The sequence below is a fragment of the Drosophila busckii genome, chromosome 3R (genome assembly GCF_011750605.1).
Source record: "Drosophila busckii strain San Diego stock center, stock number 13000-0081.31 chromosome 3R, ASM1175060v1, whole genome shotgun sequence".
NCBI lineage: Eukaryota > Metazoa > Arthropoda > Insecta > Diptera > Drosophilidae > Drosophila > Drosophila busckii.
Window position 1 is genome coordinate 23481447 of NC_046607.1, and position 15342 is coordinate 23496788.

Consider the following 15342-nt stretch of genomic DNA (forward strand, 5'->3'; position numbering starts at 1 on the left):
TACATACATACGAGTGTGTGCGTGTCAAAGAGCATACATACGAATTTGTGTGTGTGTGAGCACTCAGCTAATTTAGCGTTTTTTTTGTTTGCTTCACAGAAATGAATGAATATAATAAAATAAATCCTGACAAACTAAAAATGTTTACCAAGGGCAGCAACTGCTGATAAAAAGAAAAAATATAAACCAAGCGTCTTTAAAAATATTATACGCTAAAATAAGTGTCCATAGTAGTATATCAGCACACATACAGACAACTTGAGTGACAATAAAAATGGATTTGGATTTGGAAAATTTGAAAAACGACTTTTTGCCGCTTTTATCGGGCATAAAGCAGGAGCAACTGGATTCGGTGGCAAACGATGTGCTACCACAGAATTTGTTACCCAGCACAGCGGCAACTACATCCACATCCTCGTCATCCTCTTCTGTGGGTAATCCCTGTGACAGCGCTGAAAAGCGGGTAAGTGTTTATTGCCTTATAGCCGTAGAGGTTACTAACATAAGAGCCGGGCATACACGTGCTCTGGCTGCTCTATCTTTCGATAAGAAATATTCGTCATGCCTGTGCTCTGTTAATCTATTCAATCAGCAGTTTACGCACTCAGTTACAGGAACAGAGAAAATATGTTGGCTTATCAGGCCCACTTATACATATATCCGTGTATAGTATGTGCCTATGTATTTTTATTCACTTTGTACTTTTTATAAAAAATATAAAAGTTGGTAGCGCCCAACTTTATTTTTTGTCCACTTGCTATGATTAAATTGCATTTGATTATGCCTCGGATAAAATGTTCGTCTGTTATCTTTTCTCATGTTAATAACAACAAACAAGCAAAAGCAGCAACAACAAAAAAAAATGCAGAAAGCATACACACAATATGTTTACGGTATATGCAAAATTACACACATACACCACATATGCATTGCATGCATATCCAAACATTTGCTTTAACTTGTGTTTCACTTTCGTGTACAAGTCTCGTGCATTTTGTTGTGCGGTTTTTTTTTTGCTTTACTAGTTTTTGTTTGTTTTTGCAGTTGGTGTGAAAGGCAAAGCAAATACATACATATATTTACTCTCGCTCTCTCACGCTCTCAAAAAAGCGTTAGTATAGAGTGCTCTCCATCAAAAGATCAGCTGCGGCAATGACTAGTCCGCTTTTTCTGTGAGTATCTTTATTTTTGTAGTTATGTTCGCATTGGAGTGACAGAAGAAGTCTTCAAATTGTCAATCAGCTTACAAGTGCTATGTCCCGATGCTCTCCTATCTTTTAGCTGCTCTTTATACTGTTTTAACCTTCAGTTCACCCCTAATACTTGGCATGAATAAAGTAAATGCGCCCAACGTCAAAAAAAATTAATGAATGTTTATGCGCAGTCATTAATCAATGAATATTTAATGGATGTCAAATGGAAATAAATTTAAAAATGGAGTCAAATCTACTATACAAAATGTAAATATGAAAAATGTGGTTAATTTTTCAAATGTTACGTTTCCCTATCTTCCATAGTACATATCTTCCATTGTGTAATTTAGTCTGAGCTTGTTTCATTCATAAAAAAAGGAAATATGATAATGCACTAGTTCGGCTTAGATATAAAATTTCTATATCAATCAAACAACCCTTTAATAACATGCAGCAACTATTAAAGTCATTTTTTTGTACTTGTGTCAGGTTGTAATTACCGCCGGTGGCACCATAATGAATAATGCGCCAGCTGTGGTTTGACGTTGAACGTCGGCCATTTTGTTTATGGTCGTGCTTTGTTGCTGTATCTTGCTTTTATTTTTTTCAACGAAACATAAAATTAATTCGAAGAATTTGCTTTTAATGATGTGCAATTAACTCTAATTTCACTAGAATATGCAAGCAAAGCAAAAGTGGCAATAGACACAAAATAAGAAACAAAAACCAAGGAAGTAGAAAATGATTGTGGTGGTGGTGAGATAGGGGGTTTGGGGGGAGGAAGCTAGAAAATTCGCATTAGCTAAAGTTTCTAACATATTTAATTGTTTTCTGGGGACAAACTGTCAGAAACATACTTTTATTAGATCCTAAATAAAAACAGCGGCTGCCGTTTTAATTGCATTAAGTGGGCGTCGCCATTGAGTTAATCCTGTTGCCTAATTGAACTTGGTGGATCCGATGAAATAAAACGAGCAGGTGTGGCACACACACACATACAGCCAAGCATCCCGCACTTCCAACCAATTGTACGTAGGATTAGGCGCATCGTACAGGACATAATCCGATCATATAAAGCGGATTATAACGCACAATGAAGAAAAATGCAGCCAAGCCGGCTAGCTATGCCCTGTTCAGTCAAAGAAACTTTAAATTAAAGCACTTATCATACTGCCAGCCGATACTTGGCTGCAACGTTACACGGCCAAAAAATTGTGATATCCAGAAAGTTGGTTATATACAATCTTTGCAAGCAAGGATACATTTGGTATAAAAACGACAACCAAGTTATTAGATTACTTTTTAACAAAGTTTTATATTGCTAACACAATTTATTTTTGTTTTATTTGCCGGGTGTACAAATCTTTTATGAGAGAGCAGAATAACCGTAAGAGCCATACTCGTAAGTATCTTATCAAAAAGCTCTTGGTGGCTAAAACTGCACTGTTCGAAAGCAAAAAAGCCTTCATTAGCTTAAGCTGGAGCTTCCACTCTATATTACATATATGTATCTAGTTCATTGCAACTGCAGCATGTTTAATGAAACTGTTTTGTATCTACATATAAATAGTATAGAGCTGCCGTCATTTCGGAAAATCTATCAAAATGTGAGCTGTTTTATTTTTCTTTGCGTGCTTGGGAGATTTTGACGTTTATGTCATATAAAAGCACGAACACAGCTAAAACCACAAACCACAGCAGCGCCAACAGCGACAGCGAAAGCAGCAGTCAAAGCCAGCGTTAGTGGTTTTTATTAAGGCTACGAACCACCACCAGCCATCAGCCGTTCGGCTTTTTGAACCATTGAAAACCACAATGTCCAAACCATCGCCATGCTAGGCAGGCGTCTGAAGCAAAGCCATATGCCTTCACGAAACGAATCAAAAAATATGACCGTGCTCTAATCCGCCTGCTTTGTGGTTTTTATTTATTTATTTTTTTGATTATTATTTTCTTATTAATTTCTTTCGGCATTTAAATTATCGTACAAAATCAAATTAATATCAAATATTAATAGTAGTTATCTGATGTGCGATGCGATGGGTTGGGCCATAAAATGGATATAAAGACAATAAGCAATTTTTTACTTGGCTTGTATGTACATACATAGGGTTTTTTATCCACAGTGGATACTAGATATTAAAACTTAACTGTTGCTTAAGCATTTCAGAAAATGTTTAACTTTTTAATAATTTGTTAACGGTTGCTGTTACTCTGATCTATGACAACATGTATCAACCCTTAAAAAGGAAGCTATATATTTTATTTACATCTCCTTCTTATGTGTAATTCATTCGCAAGTTTCTCCCGCAATCAAGTTTTTCGTATCTTATTATGAACCGTATAGTGAATTTTATTGCAGCCACAGCTGCTCAGTTTGTTTCACTCCAATGCATAAAGTTGCTATCTGTCTGTCCCTCTCACAATTTACCTGTCCTTTTGAGTGTGTTCTGTATTACTTGACTTATTTCAATTTATAGATATGGCATTGCGCCTCATAAATATTTAAAGGAATGCGACTTAACACCTGTGTCCTTAACAGCAAGATCAGCTGTCGAAGATTTAATTAAACATATAATAAAGTTTAAATGTTCAGCTAATGAATTTTATTTTAGCAACAGCTGCTCAGTTTGTTTCATTCCAATGCACACAGTTGCTAACTGTCTGTCCCTCTCTTTCACAATTTACCTGTGCTTTTGAGTGTGTTCTGTTTTACTTGACTTGTTTCAAGTTATAGATATGGCATTGCGCCTCATAAATATTTAAAGGAATGCGATTTAACACCTGTGTCCCTAACAGCAAGATCAGCTGTCGAAGATATAAATAAGCATATATTAAAATTTAAATGTTCAGCTTTTTTCTGTAATAATTTTAATTTATCAACAATTTCTTAACAATTATATTACTGATTATATTTTACATATTATAAGCTATTGATCATTCGGCAGCAAAAATTAAAAAAAAAAATTGGTTATTTTTTAGAGGTATTTGTTAATAGTATTTAATAATATTGATTAGTGCCAGATATGCCATGATGCCAGCATATCAAATTGTATGCGCAATGCGTTTTGGTGACTATAGCGAATGCATTTCAGCTGCAATTAATGATTGTTTTGTTTGCTGAAAATGAACACAATAGTCAAGGCAATTAACTTTGATATGTGAGTAAATGTTGTTATTGTTGCTCCTGCTACGACGTCGTTAGCAAGACTTAATTGTCAAAGTGCAAAGTTGAAATGTACGCTGTAAATAATTAGAAAGCACAGGATTTGTTCAAAAGTTCAAAAGGACATGACGTATAAAATAACACAATTTATTTGCAACGGCAAATGCAATTATGTACATGAGTAAATAACAGACTGATGCTTCAACTGCAGCTGTTACCTGAAGCTCAAAGTCTGTGTAAGAGTTGGAGTCGTAGTGGGGCCAGGCACAGCAGGGACGTCCTTTCGCTCGTAGCGTTAGACATTTTAAACAAAATGGCCGCCAAACGCCAGAAGCACCCCCACGAAGAATGCTGTAGGTTAGCAGCATGCATCAAACTCACACACTGATATCAGTGTATGTAAGTATTCACATACATTGAAATACATGTATAGAGAAAGTCAGTTGTATACACACCAAATAGCTGATGCATATGCACTCTCATATTGCCACTGACTTATAGTTTGGGTGCAACCTGCTCTGACTGCAAAGCCCTATTAATGCAGGATATATATGTATATTTATATAGCAATGTGGCTTGGTATATTGCGTTTGTAGTTGCATTCATTCCAACTATATTGCAATTGCTGGTTCAATTTAATAAAAAAAAAAGCCTAGAAAAAGCACAACTAAAAATTGCATTTTACAAGCATCATTCTAAAGCACAAGCTTGCAGTCTTTTTAAAACCCGTTATCAAATCAGAATTAAACTTAACGCATCAACATTAAAAAAAATAAATGTATTTTTGGCCAGGATCAAAAGGGAGAAAAAGCGAGACGAAAAAAGAATAAAAGTAATCAAATATAGTTTGTAGAACTAGTTTCATTTTCGCAAGCAGTATAAGAAGATGAAAACTCATTTGCGGAAAACTGGGAAACTTAATGCAAATAATACCCAATGAAATGTGTAAAGACTTCAAACCGGTTTCTAACAGAGAGAGAGAGAGAAAGCGAGAATGCGAGTGAGTGAGTAAAAGAGTGTGGCATGGAAATGTTATTGTTTTCGTCAAAATTACATCAATCAAAATGCACTTACTCTGCAGCCTTTCCATCATGTCAGCTCCATTTTTAGTGCTCTCGCATTTTACTTTTGTCCTTTTGTTGTACAAGTTTAATTTCATTTGCTTGCTTTTCTTTTATGTTATATATTTATACATGTGGGAGCGGCAAGGAATAAAGCTTAGTTCTTGCTAATTGAAATTGATTTAGATTTTTGTAGAATGTAAGAGAGAGGAGAACGTTTGTTAATTTATCCATATAACCCAAAGACAATATATTTAATTTTAATACGAAATCAATGGTTTTTAATGTCACGTTTGCCCATAGCTCTCAGCATGCAGTTGAAATAATCAGGCACCTCCAATGTATAGTTTAATGTGAACAACTATTTTCTCTATATGTAGTCATATGGGTTGCGGGACTAAAATAAGTTTGCTACCCGCTCCCCAGCTTAAAAGCAAGTCATTTCAATGTGATTGAAAACATGGGGGTAGCAGCTGGTTTTCTTTTTTTTTTTTTCCACATTTATATCGCAACATTTTTAATGGCATGTCAGTGGCAGCCTGAACAGCAGCAACTCTAAGTGGGTTGCGCTGGCCAAGCAAACGAACACACACTAAGCCGAGCCCAGTGCGAGTTGAGCCGAATGTCGACCAGTTTTGGAGGCGCTCATATTAGGCAAGCGGGCGAGCGAGCTTGGAGAAGGGCGCGTGGGCAATAAATATTATGATGAATGGCTTTCAAGTGGAACGTCCCCGCCTAATGCTGCAGCCCTCCTTCTTCTCCTGTTCACCACAGCAATCTACTTATGTACATATGCTGTCTATCAATATATGTATGTATGTTATGTAAAATGGCTGATGCCATATGATTTATGAGTCGCTGTGCTGTCGAGAGAAAAATACGTTTAGTGAAAATTAAGGCATAACTTTCTTTTTGATGCGTTGGCTCACTCTCATATTCACGCTTGGCAGTGAGACTGTGTGTTAACGTTAGCTTTGGATGAATCGCTGGATTGGATTATAGCAATTATAGGACTGCATTGGCAAAACAACGGCTTACATTTTTTGCTCCCCAGGTCTGGATATGGCGCATTCATCAATTTTGATGAAGCTTCCGCTTGCACATACACACAAAAGATAGCGTGTGAGTGAGCTTGCATGCAAAACACTCGCATATACCAATGCAGCAATAGATATCGAGCAAAAGGCATAATCAATCAATCAATGGTATTTATGTGCGCTTCTCCAACTGGAAATAAAACTAATCAATCGTCCCCCTGGCGACAGTGAAAGACTGCTCCAGCAACAGCAGCTTCTTTCTAACCCTTATGTAAAGCTATTTGTTTGTTGGAAAATTTAGGCTCCTCTGTCACGTTTGTATAGTTTTCGCAATTAATTATAATAAAAAAGAAAACAACAAGAAAGCTTGCAAAATTTTTGTTTGTGTTTAACAAGAACTTTTCTGTTTTAAAACGAACAAAGCTCATTAATATTAAACTACAATATTTATATTTTATGCTAATATAATTATAGTAGCCAACTGCCAATAATCTTGGGAGATTTCTTCACTAAATTCTAACGTTTGTTTTGATTTTTTTATATTGCAACCATACAAACTTATTTTTCAATGATTAAATAAAGTATAGAAAACAACAGGCTTTAGCCTTAAAAAGCATACAACTACTTCAGGTTATACCCAAAACATTGATTTAATTTTCGTTTTGCAGTCGGAATCAAATTCATCAGCAAGTGCCAAGTTTACGCTCTTCAAGTGTGTCTACTGCGCCCAAGTTCTGGGCGTAAATGATCGCCCTAAACTGTTGGAATGCTTGCATGTGGCTTGCGGACAGTGTGTGAACACAAAGTTCTCGGAGCTAGATCGATCACTGCCACCGCTTATACATTGTCCAGTGTGCGACAATGCTTCACAGAATGAATACATAATAGAGAATCAGTTTCTCATTGAGCAATGTACAGCGGGCGACAATGGCGAAGGCATTGGAACGGCGGATGGACTTAAAAATTCGGCGTCAGCAAATATACAATGCAGTAGCTGTTCAGATGGCGCAGTGGCCACATCCTGGTGCGTAGATTGCTCAGAGTACATTTGCGACAGTTGTGTGCAGGCGCATCAGCGTTTAAAGATAACCAAGGATCATACAATCAAGCCCAAGGATGAAGCCAATAGCGAACAGCTGGCGGGTAATGGCAGCGTGGATAAGTTGCACATGTGCCAGTTGCATTCACAGGAGAAACTATCGTTATTTTGTGAAACCTGTGACAAGCTTACGTGTCGTGACTGTCAGCTGAGCGATCATCGTGATCATAAATACAAGTTTGCGCATGAAATTGCCACAGAATCGCGGCAAGCTTTGTCCACCCTGGTGTCTGAAATAAACTACAAACGCTTTTTATTGTCTTCAGCTACCAAGGTGATTGACGATCGACAGCAGCTCATACATGATAAAAAAAAGGATTTGATTAAGGAGATAACAGCTATGGTGGTTAAGATAACAAATACCGTTAACATGCGTGGCAAACAGTTGGTTATGCGTCTAAACGAAGTCTGCGATAGCAAACTTAAAGTTTTAGTTGAGAAGAAGGAAACGTTGCAGCTGCTCTCAGACAACACAGATCATTGCATAGAGTTTATGCAGAATGCTCTAGAAAAAGGAAGCGATTTTGCTATTTTATCGAGTAAGAAGTCTCTTGTGCGTCATTTACAAAAACTTAAATGCCAACGCGCTGATATACCTAATCCTGAGATACCAGTGCGCATACAAGTGCAACTCAATCAAGTCCAGGAGTTGCAAAAAGTCATCTCACAGCTGGGAATTGTAATTGTTGATGGCAAACCGTATCCACCAGCGCCAGCACCTTCACCAAATGGCCCTGCAGCGCCGCCACCGCGACAGCCACCCAGTCCAAATATGGCACCACCGTTGAGACCCGGTCTGCCGCCTGGCATGGCAGCGGGGCTTTCACCCAACGGTCCTCCAGGTGGCTTTGGACCACAGAATGGACCACCCATGTATAGCAATGCAACAGCACAGCAACAGTTTAATAACCTATCCATGAGTCGCTCCTTTCCAGGCGATGCTTCAGTTCGTTTTGGCGGTATGCCCCCTGTCGGCATGCAGCGTCAGGGTCAACCGCATGTCAGCTCCTCCACACACCCACAAAATATGGGTAAGTTTGAGCAATAACATTGAATCTTGAAACAAAAAAACTAGCTACAATTTATTTATATTTGTTACAGATATAAGCCTGCGTGGATTACTAAATAACCAAGGAGCGCAGAGCAGCAATGCCCACATGGGCTTCAATGGGCCACCGAGCTACCCCGGTGGGCCACAAGGTGCCCCTTCACCGGCACATCAGCAGCTGGGACCACAAATGCGACCACATTTTCTTTCCGGACAGCAGGGCTTTGGTCAAGGCGCTGGCGGCGGTGGTCGTGACAGTAACAGCTTTATGAACAGCAATGCTCGCTTTCAATCACAATATCAACGCATGGCACAACAGCAGGCGGCTGCAGCCATGGCGAGTGCCAGCGGCGGCGGAGGCGGACAAATACCTTCGCCAGGTACACTGCAGCGACAACCAATGTTACCCAATCCTATGCAGAATGTAAGCATAGAGTAAATTATATATTGTTTACCTTTTTAAAATTTCTGTTTTACAAGGCGTTGGGGTTTCATGGGAGCCAGGCTGGCTTTAATACGGGCCCGCCACAAACATCGCCTCAATTGAGCAGTGCCATGCATACTCTTGCAAAGTGGCATATACCACAGTCTGCACAGCAATCCAGCAGTAAGCTCTGACTTGATATTTTGTAGATATTTATTTATTTAATTTTTTGTTATTTATTTTAGTGTGCCAACAACAGGGACCGCTCTTGCCATTTTCCAACGGACGACAAACATCGGAGAATTTTAAAATCTCGCTTAAATCGCCAAATACGCTCAAGAACAGCACGCCGCCCAATTTAAGCATGAGTGGACCATCAATGCCGGGCTTGGGCAACGGCTCATCGTCTTCAGCTGCTTTAAGCGTATCAGCACAGTTAAATGCTGCTGCATTGGGTCTAGGTCCTGCTGTCTCCATACTCTCCAATGTGACATCAACTAATCCAAAGACACCTAGCCCTAGCACACATGAGGTAAACATCTATAGACGGTATCTAATGTAAGGAAACTAATCTTATTTTAATTTCGAATAGAACACTAAGGATTTTACGGAGCCCATTGACAAGGTGCGCGATGATTCCATAAATGATCTTATTGCCACCATAGCCAAATTGGATTCAAATGGAGTACAAGTTTTGCCAGAAGGACGCACCAAAACGACTTCCCCACAGGTGCATAGTTCCACGGACTTATCCAATACTCAAGAAGGTAAGCTTTTACGATTTTATATCTGACTTTCTTTTTATTGGGCATTTTCATTGGTGTGTGGGCGTGTGTTTAATCTATTATTGATAAGTTTTTATATGGGCTCTAATTACATCAATATATTTTTTTTATTTCTATATTGAATGCTTATAGCTGAGGCAAATAATTAGATGTGCCAACAGTTAGATAGCGATTTGCAATAGGTGCTATTTTTTTAAATTTTAAATATTTTTTGTTTTTAGCTATTAATTTTATGCGTTGATTGGACAATTAACTTTTTTCACAATCATTTTTCATAAAATAAATAAAAATGCTGGCAAATTATTAAGAGATAACGTAAAAAATTATTTAAATTTTATGTGCTTTCAAAATCGCCCCTTTTAACTGTTGGCAAAGCCGCGCTCGACTGTGTATTTTTAAATAACCTTTGATAAATTTTACTCAATTATATTCATTAAACATAAATTTAGATTTATAGAAATTTTTTAATACCAAATGCACGTTGTAACAAACATATATGCACACAGTTGTTAACAAAAGACCCCCTCCAAGGGTTTAGTACAAACGCTGTTGCTAATGTCCGCACTTTGTAATTTCTAAGCGAACACGTTTATTAACATTCGACATTTTGGCTTGCTTCTGCCACTCTATATTTTCTATATTTACTATTGCTGACTGGTGCTTACATAAAATATTGAATTCTCATATAACTTTGCTTTGTTTATTTCTATTTTCAAAACAAAACTGCCAACTTTAAACAATAAATCTAAACGCGCAAATCAAACGTCTCAATGAATTACTAACCAAAAAACAAACGAAATCAACACAAAATACGAAACATACACTCATATACATATATATACACACACACACACACACGCTATGCAAAATATTCCAAAACTAATTATATCAGTTAATAATAAAAATGAACAAAAAGACGATCCAAACGAGGATTGGTGCGCCGTTTGTCTGGATGGCGGTGAGCTTATGTGCTGCGACAAGTGTCCCAAGGTGTTCCATCAGAATTGTCACATACCTGCCATAAGCTCGCTGCCGGATGAAAGCGAGAGCTGGCAATGTCTGCTCTGTGTGAACCTAAAAGAACTTATGAAAACCGAGGGTAATGAGAAAACTAAATCTGGCGAATTAAGCAGCTTGGAGCTCAAAATCCTACAACGCATATGCCTGGAATTATACTGTCAATATGAGCAGAGTCTCAACTTTCGCGAACCTGAATCGCCAGCAAATGCACAATACTATGAGATTATATGCAAGTAAGTTTCGATATACTTTTTCATTTAAATGTTTTATTAATATATATATATATTTCCATTGCAGTCCAATGTCACTAGATGTTATACGCACACGTCTAGACCCTAGCAGTCCTAATCACTACAAGGAAATAGCTGGGTTTGTGGCTGATGTTCGTCTGATTTTCAAAAATACTTATCTCTTTTATCAGGTGAGTGCATTGTGCTTTTTACTTTTATCCAGTTTAATAAATGTGCTGTTTGCATTTTACGCAGGAGGACTCGAAAACATATGGCAATGCCAAGTATTTGGAAAACTTCTTCGAAGAGCAGCTTGCAAAATGGTTGCCCAACTTTGTCAGTCAAAAAAGTGGGGCCTCCACATCATCCAATTCGCCAAGTTTGCTCGCCGCTGCAGCAGGTTCGCCTGCACCGCTGGAGAATGGGCGCAAGAGCTGTGGCTCAGCTTCGTTGGCAGATAGTGACGATGCTTGCTTGCCAGCTAAACGTGCGCGCCGCACTGCACATGAATAGAACGAACTTTCGCCCGACGAGCTGGGCACAGATGAGCACCCGAATGAAGAAAAGGAGGAGCAGATGGAAGCAAGAAAGCAGGAGGAAGGAATGCAGCAAAATGCATCTGAAGAGCAACAGCGAAAAAGATATGAACAGACATTAGCCGAATTGGATGCAGAATTGCTGCAACAGCGTCCTCGCAGTTTAGGCAGTAATGTCATACAGGAGAGTGCAGATTATGTGCTGCAGCTGTTGCATGCTTATGCTGCAGCATTTGGACTCTAAGCGCAACAACTGCTTAACCGACTTTTAAAGAAGCAACATATCCATGTACACTTTCTTACAGATACACTTGCGCTCGGTACATTCTAAGGTATAGTGTATAGGTTATATTAATTAATTGCAAACTCAAAAAAAAGAAAAAACAGTGGCTAGTGTACATTTAGTTTTAATTTACATTTTAGTTATAATTTACATATGTAAATATGAAAGTCATTTGATATGATTTAAAATAAGTTATGATTTATGTGACTAATGATCGCAAGTAATGTGGAATTACATTTTTGCTGCAGTCTTAAGTGTTAAATATAGCAATACTTAGTAGTATCTGACAAAGGTTAGAGATCAGTTTGAAGCAGAGCTCGTTTAAAATTGTCTTCTGTATACTGTATGTACTCAGAAAATAGGCAGTCGCATACTTGCACGATGCTCTTTGCAGCAGCGCATAAACTCAACTCCTTTTCTTACTCTCAGTATCTCTCTATTCTCTAATTAACCACCACTCGTTGGAGTTGTATTTACTTTTGTGATAGCAATAAACAATAACAAAAAATGATGAACAAATTATTAATTAATACTATATATGTATATATTTATATACTATATTTGCATAATGCATTTAAATTTAAAAAATGGAGCACTTGCTATACACGCTATTTATTGTTCATTTTCGAGTTTCACCAAACATTTACATGTGACTCTTTTTTATATATTCATTTTTCTCACTCTCATGCATTGGAGCCGAACATTCGTATACCGCATATGAAGACAAAACTGTAATAAGTTTGCAATTAGAAATAAAAATACATTGATTAAATACACAGCTATTAAACTATATATGCATAGGCATAACTCTATTGATGTTGTACGTTTGACGTTTAGTAAGTATAAATATATATGTATACATACAATATATACATTCATGTATAGCAGCCAATCAGTCTACTAACAATATGCAATTAGAGCCCTAAGCATGTAGGAATACTTAAATTAGCCCCATTCTTCATTTTCATAGCTGTATATACAAACATTTGTGTTAGCGTGTAGTAATATAATCTCTGTTTATATTCAGACAAAACGCTGTGCCGAATATCTCGTTTACAACTTACACAACTACTACTATTCGTCTGGTATATGATATCAAAACTTACAAAAAGTATTTTTATACGCATTGAGCAGAAAATAACTAACTTTAAACCAATTTTTAATTAAATGCTGTTGCTAAAACTAATATTGCTAGGATGGTAACAACAAAAATTTTAAATTACAAAAGTGTTCTATACATATGCCTAGTATATGTTTTAAGTATATGAATGTGACTATCCTATAGATTTAAACAGACAAGCATCTAAATAACATACATATGTAAATACATACATATTATTCATATGAGAATATCCTTATTGGTTTTATGAATGTGAACAATAGGAATCATTTGATCTATTATAGTTCTTAAGTTTTATGAAACACAACTATAAACTAACGACTAAATGTACTACTTTCTATCAAAAAATACCTATAAAATAAATGAAATACAAAACATTAAACATTATTTCAGTTGTGATTGGATCAGCAGAATCGGCCACAAAACTTGAGTTTTTTTTAAATTGTACTTGTTAAATTGTATAAACAACCAAGAACATAACAAATCGAAAAAAACGTACAAATGAGAAAATTAACATTAACGCGCAAAATAAAAAAAAAAAACCAATAGCTAAATAAACCAAATAAATGAAAATAATTTATTAATTCCCAAAACAAACTAAAGTAAGACAGACATAACATAAACAAAATAAATACCAATAAACATACCACAACATTTGTCATCGATATACATAAAATGGTAACAAAAATGTAAATCCACATTTAAATTCCAGAAGCAACACTAATGTTGCCGCTGAACTAAACAGTGACGAGCAACTAGCAATTTCTATAATATTGCTCAACACTAATAAACGAAATAAGATTCTCTGTTAAGTAACAGATACTAAGAGCGAGGCTCACTAATGTTAATCGAACAACATACAAGCCGCGCTCTAATCAGTCTGCTGTGAGCCGCCACCAACGCGCCACTGCACAGTGGGTCCCCCCAAAGGTCAAAAATTAAAAGGCGAAGTCAAAATTTTGACTTTTTTTATGTATCAACACTTTTTTATAATTGGTCTAGCTATTTTTCTGTATACTTGTTTTTGCTTTCTACTAACTGTCCTCTCCAAAAATAGCATCCAAAGAGACAGCATGATAATAATTTGGTATTGCAGCGTGTGCATCTTGCAAGTAAAGCTCGCCAGAAAACAATTAAAAGAGCAAGTAAATCAAAGTTATTGTGCAATGAAAAGGTTTAATATTAATAATAAAGGTATTTACTATATATGTACAACAAAAATTATATATTCTTGCAGCTGTGCTTTGTGTAAATCGCTATTGTGTTTAGTACTTAATTGTGGATGTTCTGTGTTTGTCTTTGCTGTGTTTCCATAGAGTTTTAGTTGTGAAGGCCACCTTAGAACTCAACCAATCTTTTAACATCTTAAGATTATATATCTGTTTAGTTCAGCTGCGCGGAGGTGCCTGTTCTCTTCTTCTCTTCATACAAACACTTTTTTCAGTATGATTATTCATATGGGAGCTATATGATATAATGGTCCGATCCAGCTAATTTTTACACAACATTTTACTACTATTTTATAAAAATTTGTGCCAAGTTTCAAGCCTCTACGCCTACTAGAAGTATTTTTGGCCGCTCTCCCATACAACTGGACCCAGTGTAATACGATCAATACACATGAGACAATGCGCGCACTGTTTTTAATAAAAATTAATACATAGTTGCGCCACTTGTGAAAAATATCGATTAAGCAGGACAGAGTTTAAAGTAATGGGAGCGCGCAGCGTGGCAATAATAAATGTGCCAGAGGTAAAAGACGACGATGGAAATTCAATACAAATAAACAAAACGAACTAATATAAAATATAAACAAAATCATGACAAGGAGGGGGGAGCTGAGGAGAAGCGCCGTGGGCTTGTCAAGCTGCTGCGAGATCTTGAGGCCGAGCTGTATGTGGAGCGTAAACAGCGCACGGAAGCTGTGGCGTCTAAGAAGAAGTAAGAGGGCGATCTTAAGGAGTTGGAAACAACCATGGAGATGCATAACAAGGTAAAAGAGAATGCACTGAAGCATGCCAAGAAGCTTCCCATAGGTAAGCTTGAGCTTTTATATAATTTTCCGCTGTTTCGAAGCACACGATTGACATGAAATTTAATTGGTTTGAATAAGCTTTAGCCGGGATATGGGCAGAAAAGTAAGTAAAAGTAACAATACACCTTTTTAGAAATTTGCAATTTTTAAAACCTGTTGGAGGAAAAACTCGAATTTAAGAGAGTTGTGTGCCTGCAGTGCTTTTGCCTTTTTTGTACCTTCTATAAGATCAGTATTAGCCACGCCGCTGCCGATGGCGTTTGCGGTGCTGACCGTTTGCATAGCCAAATAAATATGTAGTATTT

At 37.1% G+C, this 15342-nt stretch overlaps 1 protein-coding gene across 4 annotated transcripts; it reads left to right on the forward strand.

Moving 5' to 3' along the window:
* Positions 1 to 168: 168 nt before the first annotated feature.
* On the forward strand, positions 169 to 11987 carry LOC108604524 (transcription intermediary factor 1-alpha). Of its 4 annotated transcripts, none has more exons than XM_017994033.2 (9): positions 169 to 463; positions 7126 to 8587; positions 8658 to 9028; positions 9085 to 9211; positions 9274 to 9560; positions 9621 to 9795; positions 10706 to 11066; positions 11131 to 11254; positions 11319 to 11987. In XM_017994033.2, the coding sequence occupies exons 1-9, from the start codon at positions 275 to 277 to the stop codon at positions 11574 to 11576; spliced, it is 3354 nt and encodes a 1117-aa protein (XP_017849522.1). In that variant the 5' UTR covers positions 169 to 274; the 3' UTR covers positions 11577 to 11987. The 4 variants fall into 4 exon arrangements, with proteins under 4 accessions (XP_017849522.1, XP_017849523.1, XP_017849524.1 ...); XM_017994034.2 differs by having other exon boundaries at positions 11322 to 11987; XM_017994035.2 differs by having other exon boundaries at positions 10730 to 11066.
* The last annotated feature ends 3355 nt before the right edge of the window (positions 11988 to 15342 follow it).